Source organism: Bactrocera dorsalis, chromosome 4, assembly GCF_023373825.1.
Source record: "Bactrocera dorsalis isolate Fly_Bdor chromosome 4, ASM2337382v1, whole genome shotgun sequence".
Taxonomy (NCBI): Eukaryota; Metazoa; Arthropoda; class Insecta; order Diptera; family Tephritidae; genus Bactrocera; species Bactrocera dorsalis.
The window spans coordinates 55,589,166-55,597,574 of NC_064306.1; the positions used below are offsets into that span (position 1 = coordinate 55,589,166).

Below are 8,409 nucleotides of genomic sequence, written 5' to 3' on the forward strand. Positions count from 1 at the left end.
ATAACTACGCTGAGTAGTTATAAATTAGTTTAAAACATAGAGCTCTAATGCGATGCTTTTATTTTAGTAAATACTAAATTTGTTAATTTATTCGGTATTTATTAGTTAATTTGTTTTTTGCGTAATAAATGTGCAGCGCAACAACTTTTTGTTAGGAATTTTTATTGGCTCGCCTATATAAATCACTCCTACCCATTATTACGTACATTATGTATGTATGTAATGAATATTCATAAAAACAGGAATGAGCTATGCATAATATGTTTGGAAAAGATATTGTTTGTGTTGTTGTTTACTTTCATTGTTGCCCTCGACCAATAATAAATTTATCTGCACTAGTGCCATGCTTTTGAACCTTTGCTTAATTTTTTATGTTTTTTATTTTAATATTTTTGTCTGATTTGCACAAATACTGCTCATAATGCATTTTTACTGCCTTTTTAACAAATTTTCCGTTAATAACACAATGAAAAAGTTAACTAGCATCTCCTTCATTCATTAAATAGAATTTCCAACTATAAAAAAGATTAAACGAAAGTTCACGTGCTATTGCAAAATAATTGTTGAAAGCGGTAATAGTTAGTAGAGTTTAGTTCAGAAATAAAACAATATTAATAACTACTTAACACAATTTGACGCGCTGAAAGCCTCATACTTCAGCGTAGAAAAAATAAAATGTGAAAATTTTTAATAGAAATATTGTATATGCATTTGGTTTAAGAAATAATAGATAACGTTCGACAATTCGCAGACATTTTATGAATTTTTAATTATTTTACTTTCTTGTATTGCGCAGCCGCGGCATATTCACATACACTTGAGCCCCTTCATCATGTTTCGAGTTATATGCATAGTTACTAATATTTCCCTACAACCGTACCATATATGTAGTAAACTATGCGTGTTTGTATGTATGTATATATGAGAAATCTGTTTTATAATTGTATTTATTGTAATTGCTAATTTGCGCATGAGTTAAGCGCTGATATAATGGTTTCTCGGATGTTTGTTTTTTTTGCTATAATGAATGTTCGAGCATTTTTATTTTCCCCTACTTCGCTTTGTAGATTGTTAGTCAAGACATTTATTCAGATTAAACTTTTAAATTTCAGCGTTTAATTGATGTGTGTATGCGTGTGAATTTATTAATGTAGGTAACTAGGATGTTATCTATTGATTTAATTGGTGTTACACGGCTGCTGGATATTGTTTCACTCTTGCTCCATTTGTTATTGTAAATATTTTTTAAAATTGTTTTGCATATCATATGCATATTGCAGTTGTGTATTACAAATCCGCAGTCTTCACATCAGCAGATATAGCATTCGGTTTTGTTTTCTCATCCACATGATTATCCTCAGTGGAAACGGCGTTTGGTGCGTCCACAATGTCCTTGAAAAGACGTGCATACTTGAAACGTTGCTGACACTTAGCACGGTATAGACTCAATTCCGCATCGCAATCGCCGAAAACACCGTCACGCAGCGCTTCGTAGATTTTCGTGGCTTCCTTTACAATAAAAATAAAATATAATAGAAATATTAATAAAGATTAAAAATTAAAAAAAATAAAAAAGCAAGGAAAAAAAACAATTAAAAAAGAAAAAGGGTTAACTTCGGCTGCACCGAAGCTATAATACCCTACACGGGTGTATTTTTCAAGCATAAAGGGTATATCTTGATTTTGATAAGTCAATTTGATTGGCAGCGATAAGCTATAGGGGTCCGATTTGAACAATACGAGTATATTCAGAGATTTTAGCGTTGCTTTGGATAATAATCTATGGCAGTTTTCGCAGAATTACCTGGTCAAAAACAAGAGTTTTCCAGACAAGGACAGGGTTTGATCGGTTAGTTTGTATGACCCGATATCGAAGGCGACCGACAAAAGCACATATTTTTGGTTAGAAACGGACGTGCGCAAAATTAGAAAACGATATTTTAAAAACTGACGGGTATATAAAGACGAACGGACAGTTCCCACGACAGTCGAGTCTAAGTAACCGAAACAGATCCGGATTTTTATCCACCCAAGGAAACTGAGCAGAAAATGCTTGGAGAGGAGTTCGTTATGTTTCTTAACCGGAAGCATCAAGAGGCAATCCGTTATAGGCCGGAGTGCAGAGTTCTAACATATCTGGGACTCCGACGTTTCATTCTATGTATTCAGGGTGTAATCGGCTAATTGGCTTCACTACTACACTACTTACTTCCAGTTTAACTTTATTTAAGTCGTATGAGGTAATCAAATTGATGGCGGTTTCCCGTTTACTTGGCTCCAGTTCATACATGATGCGTGCGCCTTCGTAGAGATGCATTATGGAAGCATCTTTTTGCGCCACAAACTCTTCGTTCAGTTGTTGTACACTCTTTGTACCTATCAGTTCTTTGGTGGCCTTGTCAATGACAATTTTAATGCTCTCATTCAACTCTTGGTCAGCTGTCAGCTTGGGCAATGCTTGCGCTAGCCTAGCTATGCAAGCGTGTACCGATGAATGCGTCGCATCGATTGCCATAGCACGTCTAATGGATTGCAACATTAAGAGAATCTTGTTCTTGCGGCAGTATATCTCGAATGCCAATAAATGCGTTTCAATACGATCTTTGGCCAATTGTTGTAACGGTTTCAGGAATTCAATAGCCTTTTCGAGTGGATCATCCGGTCGCTCTAACTTCTCTGGTATGAGCTCATCCAATTGCGGCGCTTCTGGATCGGCTTCTTGATTTGCTTGCTGTTTGGATTTCTGATGTTGCTCGCGCTTGACTTGCGCTTGTGCCGCTTGTGCGTTTTCCAGTTCGGCTTTCTTTTTGGCTTTGCGCTGCTTGCTGCGCAGCTTCTTAAGCTCCGATGGCGGAAGATTTTCTGCAAGTTTTTATGAAATTGAGCTATAAATATTCAAAATACTTGACGTAAACGTATTTCATACCCGAATCGATTTCTTCAATGGTTTCTTCCGATTTAAGTGGTTTGTCGTATAAGCGTATGTAGACCTAGAAATAAATTTAAGATATGAAGCCATTGGATTAAGTCATGATTTTTCCAAATTTCTACTCACCTCTATGGCACATTTTGCCGCTTTGAAATAGAAAGGATGACGACGTAACACATCTTCCAGTCGCAATAGCCCGATATATGCACGTAACGTCATCTTGCGCATACAGTATGTATGGAAGTCGAACTGATCTTCTATAATCTCCGAAAAGTGACGGTCTACTTCGTGACACTTCTTCAAGGCGTCACCCCAACGTCCCATGCGCTGGTATGCTAGTGCACACTCCGTTTGGAACCACATGCACTGCATTTCATTTAGGTTCTCCATGGCAGTAACTCCCTCACGTGTGAATTTCGAACAAATCTCTTCAGCCTCCTTAACCATATTGGCACGCAGCATATATTTGGCGCATTTTGAGTTGATGTAACTGTGACAATTAAATAAAAAATAATGTATTATAACGAATTAATAATAATTTGTATTTAATTGCTTTCAGCTGAAATTACTTGAATCAACTTAAACTCACCGATCAGCCGTGTCCATACTCTGCGCTTCATCCATCCACATATAGGCTTCCACGGGATCGCCAGCGTGCTTGTAAATACGTCCCTTGGTCATGAATAACTCAATGAGCGTGGGTGTATGGTCAATAGCCGCGTTAACGTATTCTAGGGCATGCTCCGTGTCGCGTTTGTAATCGTAATGTTGTGCCAAAAACAAAGCAGTCCAAACCAGTGCGGACGCCGGTTCCACAGGTAGATTTGCATCGGCATCTTCTCTCGAAAAGTGCCCAGAACGCGTTAAATTTTCATAATATTGTAAGGCTAGTTGTTCGATTATTGATGCCTTTTCAGGCACACGATGCAAAACACGAACATTCACGAATAATGGCGGAACGCCTTTACGCAAACCACGACGTAGATAAGAATCAAGTGCCGACCTAAATGCATCGCCACTTGCCACATCCAATGGCAAACGTTTAGGACACATGGCTCGCGGGTAAATTTCCTCAAATTTCTTGAAAGCAGTCAACTTATCTGCGGCTTCCGTGAATTCACGAGCTGCAAAATATTGCGAATAGTACAGTGTGTTCTCGGGATTCCGATGAATCAACTCCTCAAAGATAGGTACAGCTAATTCGGGTTGCCCGAGTTTAATATACAGATCGCCAATTGACTCTTGCACCGCCAGCTTATCAACAATTTGACTCTCGTATTGTTTTAAATGTTCGAGTGCCCGCTGAAGATTACCGGCTTCTACTAGGATTTGGTTTTGATACAATAAAAGTTCTGAATGGCGATAGTCATGTGTTTCCTACCAGTAAAATATATACAATAAAATCAATTATTAGGGGTAATATTTAGGAATAATTCATTTAATCTACATACTATTGATGCCTGCGATTGGCTGAAGGTTTCCAATATACTATTGGCCATTTCGAGATCTCCAATTAAATGATAACTCATAGCAAAACCAATCCAACTAGCGTGTTGCGAAGGTCTCAGCGTAAATAGATGATGGCGGGTTTCCTTATAACCTTCTAGATCACGCATTTGTATCTGCAGCAGCGACAAATCCTTGAGAATTTGCAGATTATCCTTTTCCCATTTCAATGCATTACGATAACATTTAATTGCCTCATCATACTTTTTATCACTGCGCTGCAGTAAACCGTATACATGCCAGCAAACGTGGGAACGTAGATCTCTCCGCAGTCCCAAACGTACATATTTGTACGCCTCCTCTCGGCGTCCCAGACCATTAAGTGTTAAACCTTTCATCGCCAACGTTTCACCATGTTCTGCATATTTGGGGTTTGATAGAATCTGCTTTGCAAGTTTCAAACCATTTTTGTACTGCTTCATTTCGTAGCATTTCTGAAAAAGAATTCATTCAATAGAAGCAATTAAGAATTACACAAAGTTTTTAGTCAAATATTAAAAAATAATCTTTAAAAATTTGCGTTATATTAGCTTTGCACCCCATTATTAACCCGCTAGCCGCATTTGAGGTTATGTTTTGACAATATTTTGCAAGCAGATATTCTTAACTTATTCCTATACATTTTTTTTACCCTATTCAATCAAGAACATCGTTTTAGTTGGTACAATACTAAATCTTATCAAGAAACCTCATTAGGTTTTTTTTTCTAAAACCCGCGGTTCAAAGATGACTCGTAGAATCATGTATGTCAATGGAAATGGTTTTGATGCCGCTTTAGATGGAATTTGCATTTAATGATATATTTTTTATTATACGTTGTTTATGAGCATCTGAAACAAAGTACAATTATAAAACTTCCAAATATTTATGCACCTACCAGCAGCTTCCTGAAGAGCGCACTCTCTTTGGGCGGCAGTGGATCGCTGGAAGGCATCTTGCACACTTTACTTTTAACAAACTTACAAGCTTCACACTATTTGCACTATCTACGTTAATACAAACGGAATACACCAATCCTTCACAGAAATTTTCGCCACGGACGGTGAAAATTTTCACAAAAGTTCCGTGGAAGCTTAACCACGAGCAAAATTGAGATGTCGATCCGTGCTCGACAGAAAAGAAGAAGAAGACAAACAGAGCAGTATTGGACACACACACGCACAAATAGTTAAATTAGATATGAAGGTAGAATTGTCAAAGCAAGCAATTGACATTTAATTCTTTTTATGCCAGACTTTAATATTTAACTTAATTATTTCAAATAACTTGTATTTTTCCACTCGTTGATTTCGAAAATGCTCTTCTTCAGTAATTTGAAAAATAAATGTCAATCGTTAATATTAAAACTGGTCTTATTTCGTCTTTTTACTTTGAAAATTAAGAAAAAAGCACATTTTGAGATATCTTAAATATGGCAACAACCACATTTTGTACAGCCACTGAAACGTAACTGAACACATAAATCGAACAGATCTATTTGCGGTCTCCCATCAGCTGTTCATACCAATTGAATAACAAACTCCTGGAATCTTTACAAGAAAGCATGAATCAATTGACCCATAAAATTGGTAGTTTTGTATGCCAAAGTGTACAAATAGCTGGCTGCGGCGTAAGTTATAACTTTATTTTGATGTTGCAAACTAATTGAAAGTACTTCTCAACAGCTCCAGCAAGTGCGCACCAAATATGCGGATTGGCGTATGATACGCGATGTTAAGAGGCGAAAATGTGTGGCTGAAAATGCCAAGGAGCGACTACGAGTAAATGCTCTGCGCAAGAATGATATTCTACCTGTGGAATTACGTGAAATAGCCGACGCCGAGATAGCTGCCTTTCCTCGAGATTCGTGCTTGGTGCGTGTACGTGAGCGTTGCGCACTTACCTCACGTTCTCGAGGTATTGTACACAGATACCGTCTAAGTCGTATTGTATGGAGGCACCTGGCTGATTATAATAAATTGTCCGGCGTTCAACGCGCCATGTGGTAAATTGCATGCAGGTTTTCTTTCATTTATAATGAAATAATGTGTTGTAAATAAATTTAATATGTATTTAAAAAATATTACAATTATTTCAAAAGAATTATATTAGAAGTGGCAGCTCCGATTGCAATTCCCGCAGGCTTAAGCTATTATACGACATGGCCACAGTACGCTTATAACTGTCTTTGCATATTTCAGGATATTTTGCGGCAAGCAAATTGATAGAAGCTATTAAAAAAGAAAACAAAATAGTATAAGTTTCCGATATATTTTATAACTATTACAATTATTACCCTTTATGGACTTTTGTAAGCAGACTTCTGGTCCTTCGTAGTGCAAAAACATCATATCTAACGCTTTTCGAATGAATGTTTCCCAAATTTCGTGTTCAAAATCTTCCTTCTCGGATTTACTTTTATTAAATTTTGGGCTTAATTTTGGTATGACCATCGCAGCTAATTCACGTATACCAGCAGATGGATCATCCAATCGCTGCAAGGTAGCTGTAAAAAGTATAAACTATATAATATATACTTCTGATGCCACAAAAAGCAATTTAAAATATATACCGTAAGCAATTGGTTTTAATTGTTCCACATCTACTTCACCAAAGTTGAAGAGACACTTTACTGAGTAGTGACGAGTTGCGACAGAACGATCTTCTAGTAAACTCGGAAGATACTTAGCAACGCATGCTGGCAACACAATACGAGCTTCTTCAACAGCACCTTGCGACATAGCGCACAATGTAGCCATGGCCATCGAGCGCATTGCTTCTGCATTTGCTCCGGCATGCCAAAGCAAATGTCGTTCTATTACCGATGATACGAAATTCGTTAAGAGTTCTGTACTTTCACACAGTTGACGATTAATAGTTTCAGTCCATTGTAGCATAACGACAGATATGCTAGTAAAAATCTTCACTTTAGCAGAATCATCACAATTCTCCCAGACTAAGATTATTTTCTCTTGCAAATCTGGCAGATACGTTGCCCGTAATTTAGCAATATTGATCAAACCATTTAACAATATAATGGGCTCGGTCAAATCATCCAGTGACGCATCTAGATTGTCCACATAATTTAACGCGTTGACAAAATAGTTTTCGTGTAGAGCGGCCACAGTGATTTTTTGGCGTTCTGCTAGTTTGGTCAGTATATATTGGCCTAAATCTTGCAGTTCTACAACATTCGTTTGCTCCGAGTCAAATGACAGAGCCATAACTTTTATAGTCGCTACATATGAGTTTAAAACGAGTTTTTCATTCTTATCATTTTCGAACTGCTCTCCAACTTCATCTGATTTCGATAGTATAGTTTCAACCAATTTCAATACATACAATTGTACTTCTGGTTTGAGGGTCTGTGAAAACTCACTGCTAATCAACATTTCAGAAACACGAATAATGTCATCGATCTTGCTGCCTAAGCTGGCAGCAAACATGTGATAAAAACATTTCAAATATCCCTCTTTAGTATTTTTTACTAAACCATCGAATCCATGTTCGATCCAATCATCATAAGAAAATAATCGACCCATTAAATCGGCAACTTTCATAGCCTCAGTTGACACAATAGCCTCGGGATCACGGCAGGCACGTGCAACATCGCCATAAATTTCGAAAAATTTTGCAGTCATTGCTGCCTCCGCATGTAGTACGAACTGATAGAGCAACTTAAGGGAATGGAGGCGCACATTCACTTTCCAATCGTTCGATTCACGCGTGATTAAACTCAATAAGCGCAGTGAACGTTGCACTATTGCTCGACAACCAATTGTGGGGCGTTCAACGTCGGGTGGGTAGTTTTTCACAGGCAAATCGCCTATTTCTTGTTTGCTTAGTTCCGCCTCATTTTCATCGAAATACTGCTTGCCACATTTAATCCATTGTGGACGTATAAAATCTACCACTTCGGGTGAATCATCTTTTAAACTGTTAATACAATTAATTATTATTCAATAAATGATCTTAGGAAAATCAAAGTACTTACC

The 8,409-nt window shown here is 37.4% G+C and overlaps 3 protein-coding genes across 3 annotated transcripts; 1 reads left to right on the forward strand and 2 right to left on the reverse strand.

Moving 5' to 3' along the window:
• Nucleotides 1-684: 684 nt before the first annotated feature.
• On the reverse strand, nucleotides 685-5,611 carry LOC105228840 (N-alpha-acetyltransferase 16, NatA auxiliary subunit). Its single transcript, XM_011208825.4, has 7 exons — nucleotides 5,313-5,611; nucleotides 4,381-4,869; nucleotides 3,519-4,306; nucleotides 3,056-3,419; nucleotides 2,927-2,990; nucleotides 2,210-2,862; nucleotides 685-1,509 (listed from the first exon to the last, which is right to left on the reverse strand). Exons 1-7 carry the CDS (start codon nucleotides 5,367-5,369, stop codon nucleotides 1,288-1,290), a joined length of 2,637 nt encoding a protein of 878 aa, XP_011207127.2. The 5' UTR covers nucleotides 5,370-5,611; the 3' UTR covers nucleotides 685-1,287.
• A 273-nt stretch (nucleotides 5,612-5,884) lies between these two features.
• On the forward strand, nucleotides 5,885-6,497 carry LOC105228842 (28S ribosomal protein S14, mitochondrial). Its single transcript, XM_011208827.4, has 2 exons — nucleotides 5,885-6,044; nucleotides 6,100-6,497. The coding sequence occupies exons 1-2, from the start codon at nucleotides 5,979-5,981 to the stop codon at nucleotides 6,421-6,423; spliced, it is 390 nt and encodes a 129-aa protein (XP_011207129.1). The 5' UTR covers nucleotides 5,885-5,978; the 3' UTR covers nucleotides 6,424-6,497.
• LOC105228841 (dynein axonemal assembly factor 5) lies at nucleotides 6,421-8,351 on the reverse strand (the record flags this gene model as incomplete). Its single annotated transcript, XM_049455052.1, is given in 3 exon segments — nucleotides 6,421-6,645; nucleotides 6,711-6,920; nucleotides 6,987-8,351. Coding segments are annotated over 3 exon segments (1,703 nt in total), but the record flags the coding sequence as incomplete, so codon positions are not given.
• Nucleotides 8,352-8,409: the final 58 nt, after the last annotated feature.

Bases quoted from the DNA above. Each gene is read 5' to 3' on its own strand.
- LOC105228840 (XM_011208825.4), bottom strand. From the start codon at position 5,369: ATGCCTTCCAGCGATCCACTGCCGCCCAAAGAGAGTGCGCTCTTCAGG. The intron at 4,870-5,312 runs GTAGGTGCATAA...ATTCTTTTTCAG, and splicing joins CGCTCTTCAGGAAGCTGCTG to AAATGCTACGAAATGAAGCA. The intron at 2,991-3,055 runs GTGAGTAGAAAT...ATTTATTTCTAG, and splicing joins CGGCAAAATGTGCCATAGAG to GTCTACATACGCTTATACGA.
- LOC105228842 (XM_011208827.4), top strand. From the start codon at position 5,979: ATGAATCAATTGACCCATAAAATTGGTAGTTTTGTATGCCAAAGTGTA. The intron at 6,045-6,099 runs GTAAGTTATAAC...ACTTCTCAACAG, and splicing joins TACAAATAGCTGGCTGCGGC to CTCCAGCAAGTGCGCACCAA.